The sequence below is a fragment of the Melozone crissalis genome, unplaced genomic scaffold, assembly GCF_028551555.1.
Source record: "Melozone crissalis strain CALT ecotype California unplaced genomic scaffold, PUWL_Pcris_2 ptg000666l_1, whole genome shotgun sequence".
NCBI lineage: Eukaryota > Metazoa > Chordata > Aves > Passeriformes > Passerellidae > Melozone > Melozone crissalis.
In genome coordinates this window covers 20952-47709 of record NW_026536336.1, presented here as the reverse complement: position 1 = coordinate 47709, position 26758 = coordinate 20952, and the positions used below count along the sequence as shown (strand labels likewise).

General features: G+C 59.7%; 1 protein-coding gene across 1 annotated transcript; it reads right to left on the bottom strand.

Annotated features, from left to right (window-relative positions):
• Window positions 1–574: 574 nt before the first annotated feature.
• Window positions 575–26758, bottom strand: LOC128950501 (adhesion G protein-coupled receptor L1-like; the record flags this gene model as incomplete). Its single annotated transcript, XM_054295371.1, has 7 exons — window positions 26677–26758; window positions 25159–25341; window positions 17172–17385; window positions 14695–14803; window positions 8316–8330; window positions 6249–6291; window positions 575–1373 (listed from the first exon to the last, which is right to left on the bottom strand). Coding segments are annotated over exons 1-7 (1445 nt in total), but the record flags the coding sequence as incomplete, so codon positions are not given.

Here is a 26758-nt window from a genome sequence, read left to right as displayed (position 1 = left end):
GGACCCTCGGAGCTCTCCCCAGATATTTGGGGCTGCAGCCCCAAAGCAAACCAGGACCCCCAGGGCTCCCCCAAATTAAACCGGGACCCCCAGCGTTCCCCCAAAATAAACTGGGACCCCCAGGGCTCCCCCCAAATCAAACCAGGACCCCCAGGGCTCCCCCAAAAATAAACTGGGACTCTCAGGGCTCTTCTCAGATATTTGGGGCTGCACCCCCAAATCAAACCAGGACCCCCAGGGCTGCCCTCAAATCAAACCAGGACCCCCAGGGCTGTCCCCAGAACCAACGGAGACCCCCAGGGCTCCCCCAGAATAACTGGAACCCCCAGGGCTCCCTCACAGCAAACCGGGGACCCCCGGGGCTTCCCCCAAAATAAACTGGGACCCCCAGAATAAACCGGGACCCCCAGGTCTCCCTCCACGAATCCAACCGAGACCCCCAGGGCTCCTCCCGGCCCCAGACGCTCCCCCCAAAGCATCTCCCCACCTCTCCCGCAGCCCCCCGGCCGCACCCCAAACCCTCCCCACCCCAAACCCCGGCACCCCCCGCCCCACATCCCCCCTCCCCGCTGACCGTCGCCGTCGAGGGGCGCGAAGTCGAGGCCCGTAGCGCAGCAGGAAGTGGTTGTTCCACACGTACAGCTGGTTGTCGCGGGGGTTGTAGCCCACCGAGGCCACGAACTGGTACGGGTTGGGGAAGGGCAGCGCCAGCGCCGAGCCGCGCCCGCGCCGCGTGTCGAAGGCGTAGACCAGGGCGTTGCCCAGGTGCTCCGTGTCGTCGTCCAGGTAAACGCTGCGCACCACGTAGAGCACCCCGCAGGCCATGAAGGCGTCCGAGGCCGCCCGCTTGGCGTAGCCGGTCTCCCAGGTGCCCTCCAGGCGCAGCGTGTAGGGGTTCAGCTGGCTCACCACCAGGCGCCCGCCGTTGCCCTCGGTGGCGTAGATGACCCAGAGCCCCTCCTCGTCCACGGCCAGGTCGATGTCGGTCTTGCCGCCCCAGCGATAGGGCGACGTGTCGTGATAGTTGGCGGCGCCCACCACGGTCTCGCCGCTCTTGATGCGGGTGCGCAGGTCGTACTTGACGATGCTGCGGGTGCGCTCCTTGTTGTAGAACACGGCGCCGTCGTACACCACGAAGCCGGTGCCGTCGGCGCGGTGCGGCAGCCGGTGCGTGGCCGCGGGCCGGGCGCCCACCAGGTCGGCCCAGGACGCGTACTCGGTGAGCGTGTCCGTGCGGTACGGCACCCACGGCAGCACGTAGAGCCGGTCCCCCGACTGCAGCGGGTCCCGGCACCAGCCGCCCGCCTGGTGCGGAGACTCGTGCGTGGACAGCGCCGGACCCACGCGCTGCGGCACGCCCGGGCAGACGAAAACTGCGGGAGGGACACGGGGAGGGACGGGGGGACAGACAGGGGGACACGGGGAGGGACGGGGGGACAGGGGGGATGGACAAGGGGACACGGGGAGGGACGGGGGGACAGGGGACAGACAAGGGGACACGGGGAGGGACGGAGGGACAGACAGGGGGACACGGGGAGGGACGGGGAGGGTTGGACAGGGGGACACGGGGAGGGACGGAAGGACAGACAGGGGACACAGGGAGGGGACGGGGGACAGACAGGGGGACACGGGGAGGGACGGGGGGACAGGGGACAGACAGGGGGACACGGGGAGGGACGGAGGGATGGACAGGGGGACACGGGGAGGGACGGAGGTACACGGGGACAGAGAGGGGGACACGGGGATGGATAGGGGGAGGGACACGGGGAAGGACATGGGGACACGGGGAAGGAGGGACGGACAGGGGACACGGGGAGGGACATGGGGAGGGACATGGGGACACGAGGAGGGAGGGAGGGAGGGACAGACAGGAGGACAGGGGAGGGACGGGGGGACAGAGGACAGGGGGACATGGGGAGGACAGATAGGGCGACACGAGGACACGGGGAGGGACAGAGGGACACGGGGACGCGGGAAGAGTGGGACAGACAGAGGGACACAGGGAGGGACATGGGGACACGAGGGGACAAGGGGAGACACGGGGAGGGACGGAGGGAGGGACAATGGGTGGGTGGGACAGACAGAGGGACACAGGGAGGGACACGGGGAGGGACAGAGAGGGACAATGGGAGAGTGGGGACAGACAGGGGACACGGGTGGATGGGGGGACAGGCAGCGGGACATAGAGAGGGATGGGGACAGGAGAGGGATGGGGGAGGGACACGGGGACAGACACACGGACACAGGGATGGAGAAGGGACGGGAATGGGTTTGGGGACAGACACACGGACACAGGGATGGATGGACGGGGGGACAGACACAGGGACGGAGCGACAGACGCGGACAGACGGGGACACAGGGGACAGATGGATGGATGGAAGAGGGGACAGACACGAGGACACGGGGATGGACACAGGGGACAGGGATGGACGGGGGGACAGACGGACACGGTGACAGGGATGGGGACAGGGGACAGATGGACATGGTGACGGGCGTGGGGACAGACGGACACGGTGACAGGCGTGGAGGCACACAGGGACACGGGAGGGGACAGACATGAGGACATGGGGGCCATGGGGGACAGAGGGACAGGTCGCGGGTGGCAATGGAGGTGGTGGCAATGGGGAGGTGGCAGTGAGGGGACAGAAGAAGGATGGGGACACGGGGAGAACAGGAGGGGACACGGGGAGGGGACAGACGGACCAGGGGACACGGGGGGCAATGGGGGACCGAGGGACAGTGAGGGGGTGGCGATGGGGGGGTGGCGATGGGGGGGTGACAATGGAGGGGTGTCAGTGAGGGGACAGAAGGGGGATGGGGACACGGGCGGGGGACACGGGGAGGGGACAGACATGGGGACACGGGGGCAATGGGGGACAGAGGGGGGTGACAATGGGGGGGCAGAGGGGGATGGGGACACGGGGGGGGACACGGGGGGGACACAGCGAGAAGAGGAGAGAAAAGAGAAGCGTTCCATCAGCGACTGGGGGGTCCCACGGGGGGGCTGGGGGCGGACCCCAACCCCGGGGGGATTTTGGGGACCCGGGGGAGGGGGCGGGACACGGGGGGTGGGGGGGGAGGGGGGGAGGGGGGGTCCCTTATCGGGGGAGGGGACAGAGGGGAGGGGACAGAAGGGGGGGGATTTGGGGGGGGGGACACACCCCGACTGTCCCCGGCAATGGCGACAAGGGGGGGCCGAGCCCCCCCCGCCAACCCGGGACCCCTTTAATGGGGGGGGGGGGGGGGTCACCCTGAGGGGGGCGGGGCAGCTCTGCGTGGGGGAGGAGCCCTAAAACGGGGGGGGCTCAAATCGGGGGGGCTCAAATCGGGGGGGCCCTAAATGGGGGCGCTCTAAATGGGGGGGGCCCTAAATGGGGGGGCTCCTCCCCTCCCCCCCCGGGCCCACAGCCAGGGACGATCGAGCGCGACCGAAACACGGGGGGGGGGGGGTTTGGGGGGGCTCGGGGGGGTCCCCCCGGTGCTGGGGGGGGTTTGGGGGGACCCCCCCGGTTTTGGGGGCCTGGGGGGGGTTCGGGGGTCGCGCGTGGGTCCCGGTGTCCGCTGGCGCTGCAGAGAGGCTGGGGGAGAGAAACGGGGGGGTTAGAGCTGCGGGAGAGAACGGGGACAGGGGGGGGGGACACGGGGAGGGGACACGGGGGGACCCCCGGAGCAGAGACCCCGCCCACAAACCCCAAACCCCGCCCCAAAGCCCCGCCCCCACAGGGGTCTCTGCGCGGGGGGGGGGGATGGGGCCCCCCTGGGGGCGGGGCCAGGCTGGGACCCCCCCAGTGCCACGCTGGCCACGCCCCCTCAGCCTGGCCACGCCCCCTCAGCCTGGCCACGCCCCCCGCCGGGGCGCGGCACGAGGGGGAGGGCCGGGACAGACGCGCGTGTGCGGGGCGGCACAGGTGTGACACAGGTGTGAGCAGGTGTGCAAATATGTGTGCACAGGTGTGCAAATATGTGTGCAGGTGTGAGCTCAGGTGTGTGCACAGGTGTGACACAGGTGTGCAAATATGTGAGCACAGGTGTGCACAGGTGTGTACAGGTGTGAGCTCAGGTGTGTGCACAAGTGTGAGCACAGGTGTGAGCATACAGGTGTGCACAGATGTGAGCAGAGGTGTGCAAAGCTGAGCACAGGTGTGACAGAGCTATGTGCAAATATGTGAGCACAGGTGTGACACAGGTGTGTGCACAGGTGTGCAAATATGTCAGCACAGGTGTGGCACAGGTGTGCAAATATGTGAGCACAGGTGTGCAGAGGTGTGACACATGTGTGTGCACAAGTGTGAGCCCAGGTGTACAAAGCTGTGAAAAGCTGAGCACAGCGGTGCACACAGGTGTGAGAACAGGTCTGTGCACAGGTGTGCGCAGATGAGCACAGGTGTGTTCACGTGTGCACATGTGAACAGGTGTGAGCACACCTCCCTCCATTCTAGGGGTGCACACACCTGTGCAGCCACACACACCTGTGCACACCTGTGCAGCCACACACACACCTGTGTGAGCCCATTTGCTCACGCATGTGGGCATGTGTTCACCTGGCCGTGAGTTTGCACGGTGGGTTGTGAGGGTGTGTGCACAGGTGTGCACAAGTGTGAGCCCAGGTGTGAGCCCAGGTGTGTGCACAGGTGTGTTCAGGTGTGCCCAGGTGTGTTCAGGCAGCAGCACATTTGCACACTCAGGTGTGAGAGGGCTGCCACACCTGCGTCACTCTGTGTTCACACCTGTGGTCGTTACCTGTGCAAGCTCAATGTGCGTGTCACTGTCACACCTGCCCAGGTGTGTGTCACTGTCACACCTGCCCAGGTGCGTGTCATTGTTACAGCTGCCCAGGTGTGTGTCACTGTCACACCTTCCTGAGTGATGGTGCTCACACAGGTGTGTCCCTGTCACACTTGCCCAGGTGTGTGTCATTGTTAAATCTGCCCAGGTGTGTCCCCTGTCACACCTGGCCAGCTGTGTGTCACTGTGTCCCTGTCACATCTTCCTGAGTGTTTGTGTTCACACAGGTGTGTCTCCCTGTCACACCTGCCCAGGTGTGTGTCCCTGTCACACCTGCCCAGGTGTGTGTCACTGTCACACCTGCCCAGGTGTGTGTGCCTGTGTGTCCCTGTCACATCTGCCCAGGTGTGTGTCACTGTCATACCTGCCCAGGTGTGTGTCATTGTTACACCTGCCCAGGTGCGTGCGCTGCCCCACCTGTGCCCCGTCGCACACGCGTGTGCAGGGGGGCCGCGGGGGCTGCGTGTGCAGGGGGCACACCTGGACGTGCAGCTGGATCCAGGTGTGCACGGGCACCTGTGAGCATGGGCACCAGGTGTGCACAGTCCCAGATGTGCCCAGGTGTGCACAGCTCAGGTGTGCCCAGGTGTGCACAGCCTGGGTATGCACAAGGATCCAGGTGAGCCCATTCCGGTGAACCCATCCAGGTGTGCACATCTGGGTGAACCCATCCAGGTGAGCCCATCCAGGTGTGCACAGGATCCAGGTGAGCCCATCCAGGTGCGCCCAGGTGTGCCCATGGATCCAGGTGTGCACACGGATCCAGCTGAGCCCGGGATCCAGGTGAGCCCATCCAGATGTGCCCATCCTGGTGTGCACAAGGGCCCAGGTGTGCCCATCCAAGTGTGCCCATCCAGGTGTGCACAGCCCAGGCGTGCACACGGATCCAGGTATGCCCAGGTGAGCCTGCCCAGGTGAGCCTATCCAGGTGAGCCCAGGTGTGCACAAGGACCCAGGTGTGCCCAGGATCCAGCTGTGCCCATCAAGATGTGCCCATCCAGGTGCACCCAGGATCCAGGTGTGCCCAGGTGTGCACAACCCAGGTATGCACAAGGATCCAGCTGTGTGCATCCAGGTGTGCAAACGGATCCAGGTGTGCCCAGCTGTGCCCGGGATCCAGCTGTGCCCAGGTGTGCACACAAATCCAGCTGTGCCCATCCAGGTGTGCACACGGATCCAGGTGAGCCCATCCAGGTGTGCACACGAATCCAGCTGTGTCCAGCTGTGCCCATCCAGGTGTGCACACAGATCCAGCTGTGCCCATCCAGCTGTGCCCATGGATCCAGCTGTGCCCAGGTGTGCACACGGATCCAGCTGTGCCCATCCAGGTGCGCCCAGATCCAGCTGTGTCCATCCAGCTGTGTCCAGGTGTGCCGCCCGGCCGTGCCGCAGCCCCCCCTTTTCCCCCGGGGTTTTTCGGGGTGTTCGGGGGTCCCCGGGAGGGTGGGGGAGGGGAGACTCACAGGCTCGGGGGGGCCCCGCGGTCCGGGGGGGCGTGGCCGGGCCCTGCGGGAGGAGGAGGAGGAGAGAGACACGTTAGGCCCCGCCCCCCGCTCCGGCACCTGTGGGAAGAAGCCGCGGCCCCGCCCCCGGCCCCGCCCCCTGCTGCCCGCAGGCCCCGCCCCGCCCCGGCCACGCCCTCCCCCAGTCACCGCCCCCGCCCCTCCCCCCCCCTCCTTCCCGCACGGACGGACAGACGGACACGGGGGCGACGCCCTGGCTGTGACCCCGGAGTGACCCCTGAGTGACCTCTGAGTGACCCCAAACTGACCCTTGAGTGACCCCTGAGTGACCCTGAACTTACCCTGAGTGACCCAACTGACCCCAATTATCCCAAATGACCCAAACTGCCCCAAACTGACCCTGAGCGACCCAAACTGCCCCAAACTGCCCCAAACTGCCCCAAACTGCCCCAAACTCACCCCAACTGACCCTGAGTGACCCAAACTGCCCCAAACTGCCCCAAACTGATCCAAACTGCCCCAAACTGACCCAAACTGACCCTGAGTGACCCAAACTGCCCCAAACCGCCCCAAACTGCCCCAAACTGACCCTGAGTGACCCAAACTGCCCCAAACTGCCCCAAACTGCCCCAAACTGACCCTGAGCGACCCAAACTGCCCCAAACTGCCCCAAACTGACCCTGAGTGACCAAACTGACCCCAACTGACCCCAATTGACCTTTATTGACCCCAAATGACCCAAACTGACCCACGGCTGCACCCCAACCCAAAACTGACCCCAAAGTGACCCAAATGGACCCTGAGTGACCTCAGCTGACCCCAACTGACCCCAACTGACCCTGAGTGACCCCAACTGACCCCAACTGACCCCAACTGACCCTGACTGCCCCAAACTGCCCCAAACTGACCCTGAGTGACCCCAATGATCTCAAATGACCCAAACTGACCCTGACTGACCCCTGAGTGACCCCAACTGACCCCAACTATCCCAAATGACCCAAACTGAGCCAAACTGGCCCAAACTGATCCGCAGCTGCACCCCGACCCCAAACTGACCCTGACTGACCCTGAGTGAGCCCTGAGTGACCCCGACTGACCTCAGCTGACCCCGACTGACCTTTGCTGACCCCGGCACTGCCCCGCCCCCCCGAGCTGTCCCTCGGGATTATTTTTGGGGTGATTTATTTTATTTTTGGGGTGATTTATTTTTGGGGTTATTTATTTTTGGGGTTAATTTTGGGGGGTTATTTTTGGGGAGCTCTTTGATTTGGGGGGGTCAGAGGGACCGGGGGGTCCCAGGGCTGCCCCTCCCCCCCCCATCATTTTGGGGGTGACCTGAGGGGGAGGAGGGGCCCCCCCAAACTCTGGGGGGGGGCTGGGGTGGGGACACCTCAGGGGGTCCCCAAGGTTTGGGGGTCCCTGGGGGGGCTCGGGGCACTTTGGGGGGTCCCGGGGACCCCCGAGGGGATGGGGGGGGTCTGGGGGTCCCCCCCATTTAATGAGAGGTAATTAATGGGGGGGGCACTGACCCCCCCCACGGTGTTGGGGACCTGGGGGGGAGGGGAAACAAGGGGGGGGAGGGGAAAGGGGGGGAGGGGAAAGGGGGGGAGGGGGGGGTTGGGGAGGATTTGGGGGGTTCGGGGTCAGGGGATGGGGGAGGGGGGGCCGGGAGGAATTGGGGGGGGGGCAGAGGGGGTGGGGGGAGCAGAGGGATTTCGGGGGGAGGGGCGGGTCAGGATTTGGGGTGGGGGAGGGGGTTGGGGGAGGGGCAGGATTTGGGGTCACTCTGGAAGGGGGGAGGGATTTGGGGGGATTTTGGGGGGCAGGAACAAGGGGGGGGCAGGGGGGCTTTGGGGGCGGTGGGGTGAGGTTGGGGGGCTGGGAGGGGTTTGGGGGTTCAGAGGTGGGGGGTGGGGTTGGGGGCGGGGTTTGGGGTGGGTTGGGGCGCGGGAAGTTTTAGGGGGCTCTGGGGAGGGATCAGGAGGGTTTGGGGGGTTCGGGATGGGGTTTGGGGGGTCAGGAGGGTTTGGGGGTTTGGGGGGGGCCGGAGCGGGGGGTCCGTGTTACCTTTTTGTTCCACTTCTATTTTTAGCACCGGAAGAAAAGGCGGGAGAGAGCGGGGGGGGGGGGGGGGGGGAGGGGCGGGAGGGGGAGGGGCAGGAGGGGGGTGGGGGGGAGGGGCGGGGTCACACGGGCGGGGGGGAGGGGGAGGGGAGGGGGGGGGGAGGGGCGAGAGAGGAGACAAAGAGAAGAGAGATTAAACGGCTCCGGCCCCCCCCAGCCCGGGGGGACCCCGAAACCCCCCGGGAACCCCCAAACCCTGCGGGGGGAGTGGGACCCACACACGGACACACGGACAGATGGACACACGGACAGATGGACACACGGACACACGGACACGGGGACACGGGATGGACACACAGACACACGGACAGACGGACACACGGACATGGGACGGACACACAGACACATGGACAGATGGACACAGACATGGACAGATGGACACAGAGATGGACAGATGGACACGGGGACACGGGATGGGCACATGGGCACACGGACAGATGGACACACAGACACGGGGGTGGACACAAGGACAGATGGACAGATGGACACATGGACATGGGATGGACACACGGACAGATGGACATTGAGATGGACACATGGACAGATGGACAGATGGACACAGGGAGGGACACACAGACATGGGATGGACACACAAACACATGGACACAGGGCAGACACACGGACACAGGGATGGACACATGGACGGACATGGGATGGACACACGGACACAGGATGGACGCACGGACATGGGATGGACGCACGGACAGATGGACAAGGGATGGACAGAGGGATATGGGACGGACAAGAGGATGGATCCGAGGACGGACACACGGACACAAGGATGGACATGGGATGGACAGATGGGCACAGAACGGACACACGGACAAACGGACATGGGATGGACGGACAGACGCAAGACGGACACGCGGACACGGGATAGACATGGGGATGGACACACGGACACAGAAAGGACAGACAGACACGGGATGGACACATGGACAGATGGACAGATGGACACGGGATCTATGGATGGACATGGGGACGGACACATGGACACGGGGATGGACAGAGGAACAAGGGGGACGTGGAGGGATGGAGGGACGGACACACAGCAGAAGGGACGATGGATGGACAGATGGACACAAGGACGGGCAGGAGGACGGACAGAGGGACGGCAAAGAGTGGGACAGAGGGACAGAGGGACAGAGGGACAGAGGGACAGATGGACAGGGGGACAGAGGGACAGAAATGGGGAAAAGTCGATGGGAGGGGAAGGAGGGACAGAGGGAGCTGCAGAGGGACAGACGGACGGACACGGAAAGGGGGGGATGGGGACGGCTGGGTGGGGAAGATGGACAGAGGGGATGGATGGACAGACGGACACGGGGACACGGGGACAGACACGGGGACAGACGGACACGGGGACAGACGGACACACGGGGGGTCGCAGGGCTCCCCTCCCCCGCTCTCCTGCCCCCCCCGCCCCTCCCCCCGCCCTGCAGAGAGAGACGGCGATGGGGGAGGGGCGCGGGGGGGGGGCGGGGCTCCAGCGGCTCCTGCAAAGGAAAGAGGCGGCCCCGCCCCTCCCCCACCCCGGATGGACACGCCCCCCGAGCGGCAGGGACCGAGTGTGAGTGTGAGTGTGAGTGTGCACTGAGTGTGAGTGCGAGTGTGTGAGTGTAAGTGTGTGTGTGCACTGAGTGTGAGTGTGTGAGTGTGTGAGTGTGTGAGTGTGAGTGTGAGTGTGCACTGAGTGTGAGTGTGTGAGTGTGTGAGTGTGTGTGTGAGTGTGAGTGTGTGAGAGTGAGTGTACACTGAGTGTGAGTGTGAGTGTGCACTGAGTGTGAGTGTGAGTGTGAGTGTGGGAGTGTGTGTGTGTGAGTGTGAGTGTGTGAGTGAGTGTACACTGAGTGTGAGTGTGAGCGTGAGTGTGTGAGTGTGCGAGTGTGAGTGTGTCTGTGTGAGTGTGTGAATGTGTGTGAGTGAGTGTGGGAGTGTGTGTGTGTGTGAGTGTGAGTGTGCACTGAGTGTGAATGTGAGTGTGCACTGAGTGTGAGTGTGCACTGAGTGTGAGTGAGTGTGTGAGTGTGTGAGTGTGTGAGTGTGAGTGTGAGTGTGTGTGCGAGTGTGAGTGTGTGAGTGTGAGTGAGTGTGTGTGTGTGTGTGAGTGTGTGTGTGAGTGTGTGTGTGAGTGTGAGTGCATGAGTGTGAGTGTGTGGTGTGAGTGTGTGTGTGAGTGTGAGTGTGTGTGAGTGTGGGTGTATGAGTGTGTGTGAGTGTGTGTGTGTGAGTGTGTGTGAGTGTGTGTGCATGAGTGTGTGTGTGAGTGTGTGTGTGTGAGTGTGAGTGTATGAGTGTGTGTGAGTGTGTGTGTGAGTGTGTGTGTGTGTGTGTGGTGTGTGTGAATGTGAGTGTGTGTGTGTGTGAGTGTGAGTGTATGAGTGTGTGTGAGTGTGTGTGTGTGTGTGTGTGAGTGTGAGTGTGTGAGTGTGAGTGTGAGTGTATGAGTGTGTGTGAGTGTGTGTGTGTGTGCCCAGGTGTGTTTAACCCACACCAGGTGTGCATTTAGCACACACAGGTGTGAGCTGGGTGTGTCCTGAGCGTGCCCAGGTGTGTTTAACTCACACCAGGTGTGCATTTAGCACACACATCACACACTCAGGTGTTCGTCGTGTCCTTAGCATGTCCAGGTGTATTTACCTGCCCTGGTGAATTTATCTGCCCCAGGTGTGTTCACCTGCCCAAGTGTGTTTATTTATCCAGCTGTGTTTCCCTGCCCAGGTGAATTTACCAGCCCAGGTGCGTTAAGCCTGTCCAGATGTGTTCACCTGGCCATGTGTGTTTATCTGCCCCAGGTGTGATAATCTGCCCCAGGTGTGTTTCCCTGACCAGGTGTGTTCATCTGGCCATGTGTGGTTACCTGACCAGGTGTGTTTACACACCCCAGGTGTGTTTATTTATCCAGATATGTTTCCCTGCCCAGGTGTGTTCACCTGCCCAGGTGAATTTACCAGCCCCAGGTGAGTTTATCTGCCCAGATGTGTTCATCTGACCATGTGTCGTTACCTGCCCAGCTGTGTTTACCTGCCCGGGTGTGTTTATTTATCCAGGTGTGTTTTCCCTGCCCAGGTGTGTTCACCTGGCCATGCGTGGTTACCTGCCCAGGTGTGTTTATTTATCCAGCTGTGTTTACCTGACCAGGTGAATTTACCAGCCCCAGGTGTGTTTCCCTGCCCAGATGTGTTTCCCTGTCCAGATGTGTTCACCTGGCCACGCGTGGCTACCTGTCCAGGTGTGTTTACACACCCCAGCTGTGTTTATTTATCCAGATGTGTTTATTTATCCAGCTGTGTTTATTTCTCCAGCTGTGTTTATTTATCCAGCTGTGTTTCCCTGCCCAGGTGAGGGCTGGCCCAGGTGTGGCTGTGCCGCGCTCCTTCTGTGGTTTTGGGGCATTTTGGGCGCGGTTTTTGGGTGGTTTTGCTGTGGTTTTGGCCATGGTTTTGGTGTGGATTTTGGGGTGGTTTTGCTGTGGATTTTGCGTGCTTATGCCATGGTTTTTGCCGTGGTTTTAGCCGTGTTTTTGGTGTCGTTTTGCCATGGTTTTGGTCTGGTTTTGGTGTGTTTTCGCATGTTTTTGCCATAGTTACGGTGTGGTTTTGCCACGGTTTTAGTCTAGCTTTGGTGTGGTTTTTGCATGGTTATGCCATGGTTTTTGCATGGTTTTGCTTGTTTTTGGTGTTGTTTTGCCGTGGTTTTTGCGTGTTCCTGCCATGATTTTGGTGTAATTTGACCATGGTTTTGGTGCATTTTTGGTGTAGGTTTTGCGTGTTTTTGCCATGGTTCTTGCCATGGTTTTGGCCATGTTTTTTGGTATTTTGCCATGGTTTTTGCATGGTTTCACCATGTTTTTGCCATGGTTTTCATTGGTTTTTGCGTGTTCCTGTCCTGTTCCTGCCATGTTTTTCCTGCGTTTTTGCCATGGTCTTTATGTGGTTTTTGAGTGATTTTTGCTGTGTTTTTCACGTGTTCCTGCCACGATTTTTCTATGTTTTTGGCCATGTTTCTGCCCTGTTGCTGCTATGGTGTTGCCATGGTTTCCATGTGTTTTTTGCGTGTTTTTGCTGTGTTTTTCACATGTTCCTGCCGTGTTCCTCCCATGGTTTTACCATGGTTTTTGCATGGTTTTGGCCTTGTTTTTAGTGTGCCTTTGCTATGTTTTTCGTGTGTTCCTGCTGTGTTCCTGCCCTGTTTTTGCTGTGTTTTTCACATTTTCCTGCCCTTTTCCTGCCATGTTTTTGTCATGTTTTTTGCATGGTTTTGGCCATGTTTTTGCCCTGTCCCTGCCGTGTCCCTGCTGTGTTTTTGCTGTAGTTTTGCCATGTTCCTGCTGTGTTTTTGCCAGGTTTTTTGCATGTTTTTTGCCATGCTTTGGGTGTGTTTTTGCCGTGTTTTTTGCATGTTTTTGCCGTGTTTTTGGTGTGTTTTTGCTGTGCTCCTGTTGTGGTTTTGCTGTGTTTTTTGCATGTTTTTTGCCCTGTTTTTGCTGTGTTTTTTGCATGGTTCTGGCCATGTTTTTTGCCGTGTTTTTGGTGTGTTTTTGTTGTGTCCGTGCCGTGTTTTGCCGTGTTTTTTGCCATGTTTTGGGTGTGGTTTTGGTGTGGTTTTGCCATGTTTTTGCCATGGTTTTGTTGTGTTTCTGCTGTGTCCGTGCCATGTTTTTGCTGTGTTTTTGCATGTATTTTGCTGTGGTTTTGGTGTGTTTATGCCGTGTTCCTGCTGTGTTTTTGCCGTGTTTTTTGCATGTTTTTTGCCATGTTTTTGGTGTGGTTTTGCTGTGTTTTTTGCCGTGTTTTTTGCCATGTTTTTGGCGTGGTTTTGCTGTGTTTTTTGCCGTGTTTTTTACCATGTTTTTGCTGTGTTTTTGCTGTGTCCGTGCCGTGTTTTGCCGTGGTTTTGCCATGTTTTTGGCGTGGTTTTGGTGTGGTTTTGCCGTGTTTTTTGCCATGTTTTTGGTGTGTTTTGGTGTGTTTTTCGCATGGTTCTGGCCATGTTTTGGGTGTGTTTTTGTTGTGTTTTGGCCGCGTCCCTGCCGTGCCCGTGCCGTGTCCCCGTGCCCGTGCCGTATCCCGGTGCCGTGTCCGGCCCTGTCCGGCCGCTCCCTCGGGCGGCTCCGGCGGCGGCTGCAAAGCAAAACGGGGGAGGGGCCGGGGGGGTTCTGGGGGTCCCGCGACGGCGCCTGGGGAGAGACGGGGTCACCCCAAAACCCCCCGGGACCCCCGGGTCACACAGAGCCCCCCGGGGCTGGGGGTCACAGCGCCTGCACCGGGGGGTCACAGCCCGGCCTGGGGGGACAAACGCGACACGGGGGGACCCAGGGGGGCACAACCCCCCCCCGACCCCCCCCCCACACACACCTGGGGGCTTCCTGAGACCCCCCCAGTCCCACCCCACACCCCAATGGTGCCCCCAGAGTTGGGGGCTGGGGGTCCTGGGGGGCTGCGGGGTCCCTATGGGGCTCCATGGGGCTCCTTGGGTGCTGTGGGGTAGGACAGGGGGGCATTGTGGGATCCCTGTGGGGTGCCCATGGGTGCTGTGGGGCAGGACATGGGGACACTGTGGGGTCCCTGTGGGGTCCCTTGGGTGCTGCAGGGTGGGACACTGGGACACTGTGGGGCCCCTTGGGTGCTGTGGGGCAGAACTCCCCAGGTGCACCTCTGGGTGCTGTGGGGCTGTGGGGGCACTGTGGGGCCGAGCTATGGGCAGGGTCTATAGGGCAGGGCTGTGGGCACAGCTGTGGGTCTGAACAGGGTTATGGGGCAGAGCTGTGGGGCAGAGCCATGGGGCAGAGCCATTGGGGCACGGTTATGGGCCAGGGCTATGGGGCAGAGCTGTGGGGCAGCAATCCCTGTGGGGGACCAATGGCACCTCCAGGTACTTATAGGTGCCAGGACTGGGGGTGCTGTGGGGCAGGACAGCGCAGAGCTGTGGGGCAGAGCTGTGGGGCAGGATGGGATCTATGGGATCTATGGGGCAGCACTCACTGCAGGGCACGCAGTCGTACTGCACCTCCAGGTATTTGTAGGGACTGAGACAGGGGTGGCTCTGGGGAGCTGTGGGGCCGGGCTATGGGGCAGGATGGGATCTGTGGGGCAGGATGGGATCTGTGGGCAGGATGGGATCTGTGGGGCAGAGCTGTGGCGCAGAGCTGTGGGTCAGGATCCATGGGGCAGCACTCACTGCAGGGCACCGCAGTCGTACTGCACCTCCAGGTATTTGTAGGGGCTGGGGTGGCTCTGGGGAGCTGTGGGTCAGGATCTATGGGGCAGGATGGGATCTATGGGGCAGGGCTATGGGTCAGGATCCATGGGGCAGCACTCACTGTAGGGCACGCAGTCGTACTGCACCTCCAGGTATTTGTAGGTGCCCGGGCAGGGTCGGGGAAGGCGTCGGAGCCGGCGACCACCACGCACTGAGTGCGGTTATTGCACCTGGGGACACGGGGACACGTCAGGGACACGGCAGGGACACGGCGGGGACATGGGAGGACACGGCAGACACAGCGGGGGACATGGGGTCATGTCAGGGACATGTCATGGACACGGCAGGGACACGGGATAGTGGGAACACAGGGACACATCAGGGACATGTCAGGGACATGGGGATATGTCACAGACAGGGGGACACATCAGGGACACAGAGGGACATGGGACACTGGGGGACAGTGGGGGGTCACAAGGGGGACATGAGGGAACAGCAGGGGACAGCAGGGGGGACACAGGGGGACATAGGGACACAGGGGACACGGGGACACAGGGGACATGGGGGACACGGGGGACACATGAGGGGACATGGGGACATAGGGACACACAGGACACAGAGACATGGGGCTGGGGGCATGGGGACAGCAGGACAGTGGGGACACACAGGACACGGGACACAGGGGACATGGGGACACAGGGACAGTGGGGACAGTGGGGACATGGGCAGGGCACAGGTGTGGCCCTGGCACTTGGGGACACAGGACTCAGGTGCCACCACCGATGTCCCTGGGGTGGGAGGGGACACCGTAGGGACACAGGGACATCCTCGAGCTGAGCTGTGCCACCCCCATGCTGTCCCCATGCTCACCCACGGCCACCCACCCCATGTGTCCCTCAGTGTCCCCTCAGTGCCACCTCCACGCCTCCAACTGTCCCCAGGTGTCCCCACGTCCTGCCTGTCCCCCCCACCACGTCACCACGGGGCCATGTCCCCATGTGTCCCCAAGTCCCCAGCACACGTCCCTGCTCCCCCATGTCCCACTCTCCTGTGTGCCTGTCCCCATGTCCCCAAGGTGTCCCCAGCCTTCCACATGTCCCCTGCATGTGCCCATGTCCCCCCGTGTCACGGTGTCACCCCCATGTCTCCTCCGTGCCATCACGTGCAGGGCCAGGTCCCTGGTGCCCCACAGTGTCCCCATGTCCCGCCCCTGTCCCTGTGTCCCCACAATGTCCCCATGTCCCTGCACAGCCCTGTCCCCATGTCCCCTCCTGTCCCTCTGTCCCCATGTCCCCACGCCCGTTGCTGTGTTCCCGTCACCATGTCCCCAACCTCCTGCACCTCTCCAATGTCCCCAACCTCCTGCACCTCCCCAATGTCCCCAATGCCCTCAATGTCCCCAGTGTCCCCAATGTCCCCAATGTCACCAACCCCCCCAATATCCCCAGTATCCCAAATTCCTCCAATGTCCCCAAATGTCCCCAATGACCCCATTGCCCTGAGTGCCACCAATGCCCCCAATGTCTCCAATGCCCTCAACGTCCCAAATGTCCCAATGACCCCAGTGTCCCCATTGTTCCCAATGTCCCCAATGTTCTCAATACTCCCAGTGTCCCCAATGCCACCAATGCCCCCAAATGCCCCAATGTCCCCAATGTCCCCAGTGCCACAATGCCCCAATGTCCCCACTGTCCTGATATCCCCAGTGTCCCCAATGTCCCCAGTACCCCCAATGTGCTTCAGCATCTCCAATGTCCCCAATGTCCCCAGTTTCACCAATGTTGCCAATGTCCCCAAATGCCCCCAGTGTCCCCAGTGTCTCCAATGTCCCCAGTGTCTCCAATGCCCTCAATGTCCCCAATGTCCCCACCATCCCCAGTGTCCCCAGTCCCCCTGTGTCGCCTCTGGGCCATGATGGGCTGTCCCTGGGGCAGGTAGCACTGCACGTTCGCCATCTGCCTGGGGTCCCCAATGTCCCCATGTCCCCCCAATGTCCCCAGTGTCCCCAGTGTCCCCAATGCCCTTCAGTGTCTCCAATGTCCCCAGCGTCCCCAATTCTCCCAATGTCCCCAACGACCCCAATGTCCCCAATACCCCCGATGTCTCCAATACCCGCAAAGTGTCCAATACCCCCTCTGTCCCCAGTGTCCCCAGTGTCCCCAATGTCCCCAGTGTCCCCATTCCCCCAGTGTCACCTCTGGGCCATGGTGGGCTGTGCCTGGGGCAAGTGACATTGCACGTTCGCCATCTGCCTGGGGTCCTGATGTCCCCATGTCCCCCCCAATGTCCCCAGTGTCCCCAATGCCCTTCAGTGTCTCCAATGTCCCCAGTGTCCCCAGTTCTCCCAATGTCCCCAATGGCCCCAATGTCCCCAATACCCACAGTGTCCAATACCCCCTCTGTCCCCAGTGTCCCCCGTGTCATCTCTGGGCCATGATGGGCTGTGCCTGGGGCAGGTAGCACTGCACGTTCGCCATCTGCCTGGGGTCCCTGATGTCCCAATGTCCCCAGTGTCCCCACCATCCCCAGTGCCCCCAGTGTCCCCCAGTGTCCCCACAATCCCCAATGTCCCCAGTGTCCCCAGTCCCCCAGTGTCACCTCTGGGCCATGATGGGCTGCGCCTGGGGCAGGTAGCACTGCACGTTCGCCATCTGCCCGGGGTCGGCGTCGCAGATTTTGTCGTCGGTCCGGCCGTAGTTGGCGTCGGCCACCAGGACGACGTCGCTGCCGGGGCAGCGCAGCTCCAGCGGGTACCCCTCGCACGCCAGCTCCCGGCGCGCCAGCCCGAACGGCAGTGCCCCCCGGATCAGCCCTGGGGGGCACAGAACCCCAAATGTGATCAGGGAACCCCAAAACACCCGGGGAACCCCATAACACCCAAGGTACCCCAAACATCCAGTCCTGCTGTGCCAGCCCAAACGGCGGCACCCCCTGGATCAGCCCTGGAACCCCAAATGGGGTCAGGGAACCCCAAATAAGTCAGTGGACCCCAAATGGGCTCCATGAACCCCGAATAGGGTCAGGGAACCCCAAATGGGGTCCCTCGTCCCCACCTCTGTGCCCCACTCAGCCCTTGGGGTGCAGGGACCACCTGAACCCCAAACCCCAAATCAGGGGCCCTGGGCACCCCCCAGCCCTGCAGCCCCAAAACCCAAACACTCGGGACCCCAATCCCAAACGCCTGAGACTCCAAATCCCAAACACCTGGGACCCCAAATTCCGACACAACACCTGGGATCCCAAACACCTGGGATCCCCAATCCCAAACAGCTGGGACCCCCAAAATCCAGGGTCCCCCCATCCCAAACACCTGGATCCCCCCATCCCAGCACCTGGGATCCCCCAATCCCAAACACCTGGCACGTTTGGGTCTCCCCAAAATCCAGGAACCCCCAATTCTGATGCCCGGGACCTCAAAATCTGGGGTCTCCCAATCCCTGGCAATGGGGACCCCCAGTCCTGGACACCTGGGATCCCAAATTCCAAATACTTGGATCCCAAACACCTGGCCCCCCCCAGTCCCTGACACCTGGGACCCCAAATCCGTGGTACCTGAGACCTCGGATGGATGTTTGGGTCCCCTAAAAAATTCAGAGGCCCTCAAACCTCAACACCTGGATCCCTAATCCCAAACACCTGGGAATCCCAGTCCCAAACACCTGGGATTGCTGATCCCAAACACCTGGGACCCCAAAATCCAAGGTCACCCCCATCCCAAACACCTGGATCCCCCCCATCCCAAACACCTGGGATCCCAAATCCCAAACACCTGGATCCCCTGATCCCAAACACCTGGGATCCCCCAAAGCCTGGACAGCTGGCATGTTTGGATCTCCCAAAATCCAGGAACCCCCAGTCCTGATGCCCGGGACCCCAAAATCTGGGGTCTCCGAATCCCTGGCAATGGGGAGCCCCAATCCCAAACACCTGGAATCCCAAATTCCAAACACCTGGATCCCAAACACCTGGACCCCCCAGTCCCTGACACCTGGACCCCAAAATCCAGGGTCCCCCCCATCCCAAACACCTGGGACCCAACCCTCTAGCAATGCGAATTCCCAATCCTGGACACACAGGTCCCCCCATACCTGGACACTGGGGGACCCCAAATCCCCAAAACCGGGGACCCCAATGGATGCTTGGAGTTCCCCAAATTCTGGGTCCCCATTCCCTGACATCGGGAACAATCCCAAACACCTGGGATCCCCCAATCCCAAACACCTGGGACCCCAAATCTGACACACCTGAGTTCCCCCAATCCTGGGAACCTGAGACCCCAAATCCAACACCTGGGACCCCAAATCCCAAACACCCAGGACCCCAAATCCATGGTACCTGACACCTCGGATGGATGTTTGAGTCTCCCAAAATCCAGAGGCCCCCCAAGCCTCAACACCCTGGATGCCCCCAATCCAAACACCTGGGATCCCCCCAATCCCAACACCTGGGATCCCAAATCCCAAACACCTGGGATCCCCCAAATCCCAAACACCTGGGATCCCCAATCCCAAACACCTGGAATCCCCCAAATCCCAACACCTGGGATCCCAAATCCCAACACCTGGGATCCCCCAAATCCCAAACACCTGGGATCCCCCCAATCTCGAACACCTGGGACCCCAAATCCCAAACACTGGATCCCAAACACCTGGATCCTAAACCCCAAACACCTGGGACCCCCAAATCCGCGGTACCTGAGACCTCGGATGGATGTTTGGGTCCCCCACAAAATCCAGAGGCTCCCAAGCCTCAACACCTGGATCCCCCCAATCCAAACACCTGGGACCCCCAGTCCCTGATACCTGAGACCCCAAACACCTGGGACCCCAATCCCAAACACCTGGGACCCCAAATCCATGGTACGTGAGACCTCTGATCGATGTTTGGGTCCCCAAAAAATTCAGATGCCCCCCAGGCCTCCACACCAGGATCCCCAATCCCTGGATCCCCCAAACCCTGGACACCTGGCACGTTTGGGTCTCCCAAAATCCAGGAACCCCCAATTCTGATGCCAGGGACCCCAAAATCTGAGGTGTCCCAATCCTGGACACCTGGGACCCCAAGTTCCAACACAACACCTGGGATCTCAGACACTTGGATAACCCAATCCCAAACACCTGAAATCCCAAGCACCTGGGATCCCCCAAATCCCAAACACCTGAGATCCCCCAATCCCAACACCTAGGAACCCCTGATCCCAAACACCTGGGATCCCCCAAATCCCAACACCTGGGATCCCCCAAATCCCGAACACCTGGGATCCCAAATCCCAAACACCTGGGATCCCCCAAATCCCAAACACCTGGGATCCCCCAAATCCCAACACCTGGGATCCCCCAAAACCCAAACACCTGGGATCCCCAAATCCCAAACACCTGGGACCCCAATCCCAAACACCTGGGATCCCCAAATCCCAAACACCTGGGACCCCAATCCCAAACACCTGGGATCTCCAAATCCCAAACACCTGGGACCCCAATCCCAAACACCTGGGATCCCCAAATCCCAACACCTGGGATCCCCCAAATCCCAAACACCTGGGATCCCCAAATCCCAAACACCTGGGACCCCAATCCCAAACACCTGGGATCTCCAAATCCCAAACACCTGGGACCCCAATCCCAAACACCTGGGATCCCCAAATCCCAAACACCAGGGACCCCCCAAATCCCAAACACCTGGGATCCCCCAAATCCCAAACACCTGGGATCCCCAATCCCAACACCTGGGATCCCCCAAATCCCAAACACCTGGGATCCCCAAATCCTAACACCTGGATCCCCCAAATCCCAAACACCTGGGATCCCCCAAATCCCAACACCTGGATCCCCCAAATCCCAAACACCTGGGATCCCCCAAATCCCAAACACCTGGGATCCCCCAAATCCCAAAACCTGGATCCCCCAAATCCCAAACACCTGGGATCCCCCAAATCCCAAACACCTGGGATCCCCAAATCCTAACACCTGGATCCCCCAAATCCCAAACACCTGGGATCCCCAAATCCCAAACACCTGGGATCCCCCAAATCCCAACACCTGGGATCCCCCAAATCCCAAACACCTGGGATCCCAAATCCCAAGCACCTGGGATCCCCCAAATCCCAACACCTGGATCCCCCAAATCCCAAACACCTGGGATCCCCAATCCCAACACCTGGGATCCCCAATCCCAACACCTGGATCCCCCAAATCCCAACACCTGGATCCCCCAAATCCCGAACACCTGGGATCCCCCAAATCCCAACACCTGGGATCCCCCAAATCCCAAACACCTGGGATCCCCAATCCCAACACCTGGATCCCCCAAATCCCGGGTGCCCCCAATCCCGAATTTCCCATTCCCGGATTCTGGGGCACCCCGAGAGCCGGGCCCAGATGGGGGCTGCTGTGCCGCCCTTGCACACTCACTGCACACCCCTTGCACACCCCTTACACAGCCTTTACACAGCCCTTGCACACCCCTTACACAGCCCTCACACACCCCTAACACACCCTTTGCACACCCCTTACACAGCCTTTACACAGCCCTTGCACACCCTTTAAACACCATTTACACACTCTTTGCACACCCCTTATATACCCTTTACACAGCCCTTACACACCCTTTACACACTCACCACACACTCTTTACACCTCCCTTACACTCCCCTATCACACCTGGGCTGTTGTACACTCCTTACACACCCCTTACACATCCATTGCACACTCCTTACACACCCTTCCCACACCTGGGGTATTGCACCGCCCTTGCACACTCCTTACACACTCCCTACAAACCCCTTGCACAATCCCAGCCACCTCTGGGGAGCTGCTCAGCCCTTGCACACGTGTTACACACCCCTTGCACACCAGTGAGCCCCTCTGTGGTGTTGTACGGACACAACCCTTACACAACTCTTGCACAACCCTTGCACAATCGCTGCACACATTTTGCACAAACATTTCACACCCCTCGCACCCCCAGGCACCTCTGGAGCCTTGCACACCCTTTGCACACCCCTTACACACCACTGGGCATCTCTGGGGCGTTGTACAGCCCTTACACACGCCTTACACACCCCTGTGCACCCCTGAGGTGCAATGTATAGATCTTGCACGCCCTTTACACGCCCCTGGGGTGGTGTACAGACCTCACACACCCCTTACACACCCCTTACACTGCTGGGCTGTTGCACACCCCTTACACATCCATTACACGCCCCTTACACTGCTGGGCTGTTGCACACCCCTTACACACCCATTACACGCCCCTCACGCACCTTTTACTTTCCCCATTACACACTCCTGGGCACCCCCGCAGTGTTGTACAGACACACCCGGGGTGTTGCACAGGCCTTACACAATCCCTTACACACCTGGTGTGTTGTACTGCCCTTGCACACACCTTGCACACCCCTGGGCACCCCTGGAGTGTTGTAGAGACACAACCCTTACACACTCTTCTCACAGCCCTTGTACATCCTTTGCACACCCGTTACAGACTCGCTGCACACCCCTTACACACCCGGGGTGTAGTACAGCCCCTACACACCCCTTACACACCCATTACACAACCCTTGCACACCTGGGGTACTGCACCAGGCTTGCACAAGTGTTACGCAAACCTTGTACATCTGGAGTGTTGTAGAGCCCTTTCACACCCTTTACACACCCCTTACACACTCCTGGGGTGTGGTACACACCTTACACACCCCTAACACCCCTGGGGTGTTGTGCAGCCCTTACACAGCCCTTACACGCCTCTCGCAAACTCCTCTCACAACTCACACACCTGGGGAGTTGTACACCCATTTCACAGCCTTTACACACTCCTGGGGTGTTGTACACACCTTACACACCCCTAACACAGCCCTTACACACCCGTTATACACCTGGGGTGTCATACAGCTGCTACACACCCCTTACACACCCCTTACACACCCCTTACACCCCTGGGGTGCTGTACAGTCTTTACACACCCCTGGAGTGTTGTACACACCTTACACACCTGTTACACAACTGGGGCATTGTATAGCCCTTACACAACACATACACAGCCCTTACACACCCCTTACAAACTCCTTACACACCTAGGGTGTTGTGCAGCCTTTTCACACCCCTGGGCATCCCTGGAGTGTTGTACACACCTTACACACCCCTTACACACCCAGGGTATTGTACAGCCCTTACACACCCCTTACACACCTCTGGGCTGCCCCCTGGAGTGTTGTACACACCTCACACACCCCTCACACACTCCCTTACACACCTGGGGTGTTGTACAGCCCTTTAACAGCACTTACACACCCCTAGGGTGTTGTACACACTTTACACACCCCCTTACACACCCCCTTACACACCCCTTGCACACCTGGGGTATTCTACAGCCCTTACACAGCTGGGGTATTGTGTAGAGCCCTTACACACCCTCTTACACACCACTTACACAGCCCTTACAGACCTGGGGTATGGTACAGCCCTTGCACAGCCCTTACACACCCATTACACAATCCCTTACACACCCCTCACACACCTGGGGCATTGTACAGCCCTTTACACACAGCTGAGCACCCCGGGGGTGTTGCACACCCCTTACACACTCTTTACACACCTCTTACACCCCTGGAGCATTGTACACCCATTACACAGCCCTTACACACCCCTTTCACAGCCCTTACATGCCCCTTGTACACCTGGGGTGTTGTACACCCCTTACACACCCCTTACACAGCCCTTACACATCCCTTGTACGCCTGGGGTACTGTAGAGCCCTTACACACCCCTTACACACCTGGGGTGTTGTACAGCCCTTACACACACCTCACACACCCCTGGGCACACCTGGGGTGTTGCACACCCATTACACAGTCCTTACACAGCCCTTACAGACCAGGGGTATTGTACAGCCCTTACACAGCGCTTACACTCCCCTTAACACCCTTTATACACTCCTTACACACCTGGGTGTTGCACACCCCTTACACGCCCCTGGGGTATTATACACCCATTTCACAGCCCTTGCACACCCCTTGCACACCCTTTACACACCCCTGGGCACCCCTGAGGTATTGTACACCCATTTCACAGCCTTACACACCTGGGGTGTTGTACAGCCCTTACACACTCCTTACACACCTGGGTGTTACACACCCCTTACAACCCCCTGGGGTATTATACACCCATTTCACAGCCCTTACACAGCCTTTACACAATCCCTTACATGCTCCTTACACCCCTGGGGCGTTGTACACCCATTTCAGAGCCCTTACACACCTGGGGTGTTGTACACACCCCTTACACACCCCTTATACACTAGGGGTGTTGTACACACCCATTTACACACCTGGGTTGTTGTGTATAGCACTTATACAACACTTACACACCCCTTACACACCCCTTACACACCCCTTACACCCCTGGGGTATTGTACACCCATTTCACAGCCCTTACACACCTGTGGAGTAGTACAGCCCTTACACACCCCTAGGGTGTTGTACAGCCCTTTCACAGCATTTACACACCTGAGGTGTTGTGTACAGCCCTTATACAACACTTACACAGCCCTCACACCCATGGGACATTGTACACCATTTCACAGCCCTTACACACCCCTTATACAGCCCTTACACACCCCTTACACACATGGGGTGTTGTGTACAGCCCTTATACACACTTATACACCCTTACACGCCGCTCACACCCCTGGGGGTGCTGTACAGCCCTTTCACAGCACTTACACACCCCTTACACACCTGGGGTGTTGTGTATAGCCCTTATACAACACTTACACACGCCTTACACGCCCCTCACACCCCTGGGGCATTGTACACCCATTTCACAGCCCTTACACACCCCTCACACAGCCCTTACACCCCTGGGGGTCTTGTTACACCCCTCACACACCCATTACACCTGCCTTACACCCCACTTACACACCCCTTGTACACCTGGGGTATTCTACAGCCCTTACACAGCTGGGGTATTGTGTAGAGCCCTTACACACCCCTTACACACCCCTTACGCAATCCCTTACACACCCCTTACAGACCTGGGACATGGTACAGCCCTTGCACAGCCCTTGCACAGCCCTTACACACCCCTGGGCATTTCTGGGGTGTTGTACACACCTTAAACACTCCTCACACACCTGGGGCATTGTACAGCCCTTTACACACAGCTGGGCACCCGGGGGTGTTGTACACCCCTTACACACCCCTGGGGCATTGCACACCCATTTCACTGCCCTTACACGCCCCTTACACACCCCTCACACCCCTGGGGCATTGCACACCCATTTCACTGCCCTTACACGCGCCTTACACACCCCTCACACCCCTGGGGCATTGCACACCCATTACACTGCGCTTACACGCCCCTTTCACACCCCTGGGGCATTGCACACCCATTTCACTGCCCTTACACACCCCTTACACACCCCTAGGGCATTGCACACCCATTTCACTGCCCTTACACGCCCCTTACACACCCCTGGGGCATTGCACACCCATTTCACTGCCCTTACACGCCCCTTACACGCCCCTCACACCCCTGGGGTGCCGCCCACCCCCCTCCCGCCCCCCTCCCCCCGTCCCCGCCCCCCTCACCGTGGCAGCCCGGGGGCAGCAGCCCCAGCAGCAGCACCGGGACCAGAACCGGGACCAGAACCGGGACCAGAACCGGGAACGGGAACGGAACCGGAATCGGAACCGGGGCCGGGGGCGGGGCAGGGGCGCGCCATGGCGGGGGAGGGGCGCGGGGACCCCCCAACCTCAGCGGGGGGATCCGAGCTGGGGAGAGAAAAACGGGACAGGGGGGAATTAATGAAGGGGGAATTCATTAATGGGGGGGCAATTAATGGGGGGAGGAGGGCCGGGGGATTAATGGGGGTAATTAATCGGTGGGGGAGTTAATTAATGGGGGAATTAATGAAGGGGGAGTTATAAATGGGGGGAATTAACAGGGGGATCTATTAATGGGGGGGAAATTAATGGGGGAGGACCCGGGGAATCAATGGGGGTAATTAATGAGGGTGGAGTTAATTAATGGGGGGGAATTGATTAATGGGGGGGAATTAATGCGGGGGAATTAATTAACGGGGAAGTAATGAGGGGGGAAATAATGACTGGTTAAAATAATGTGAGGGTAATTATTGAGTGGGGAAATAACGGGAGTGAATTAACAAGGGGTTAAATGAATGTGGGGGTAATTAATGAGGGGGGAATTAATGAGAGGTTAAATAATTTGGGGGTAATTATTGAGGGGAGTAAGAAATGGGGTGAATTAAAAAGGGGTTAAATTAACGGGGGGGGGAATTATTGCGGGGGCTTAAATAAATTGGGGGGTGAATTAATGAGGGGGTGAAATTATTGAGGGGGTGAATTAATGAGGGGGTGAATTAATTGGGGGGCAATCAATTAATGGGGGTAACTAATGAGGGGTTAAATTATTTTGGGGGTAATTATTGATGGGGATAAGCAATGGGGTGAATTAATAAAGGGTTAAATTATTGGGGGGTCATTTATGCGGGGGTGAATTAATGAGGGGGCCTGAACTAATGGGGGGTGGTTCAATTAATGAGGGGGGTTAAATTAATTGTGGGGTAAATTAATGAGGGGGTTAAATAAATTGGGGGGTGAATTAATGAGGGGGGTGAAATTATTGAGGGGATGAATTAATGAGGGGCTGAATAAATGGGGGGGAATTAATGTGGACGTGAATTAATGAGGGAGGGAATTAAGAGGGGGTGAGTTAATGAGGGGGGAGGGGGCACGGCGCTGTCCGGACCCCTCCCTCATCTGTGCCCCCCCCGAATTGAGGGGATCCGAGCCCCCCCCTCAAATTCCGTCCCCCCCCCAGCACCGACCCCCGCCCCCCTCCGGGTGCCCGCCCATCCCCCCCATCCTGGTGGGGTCCAGCCCCCCCCAATCCGGGGGGGCCCTGACGTTCTGTCCCCCCCTCCCTCCCTCCCCGGACCATCTGCTCCCCCCAAATCCCGCCGGGATCGGAGCCCCCCCCCGGCCCAATCCGTGGCTGCCCCGGGGGGATCAGAGCCGATTATCGATTATCGATTATCGATCATCCGCCCCCGCCCCCCCCCCGGGACCCCCTCGGCCCCCCCTCACCCCGCGCAGGGGCCGATGCGGCCGCGGTGCATTGTGGGAAGCTCAGCCCCGGGTTGCCAGGGGCGACGGCGCCGCGGTGCAT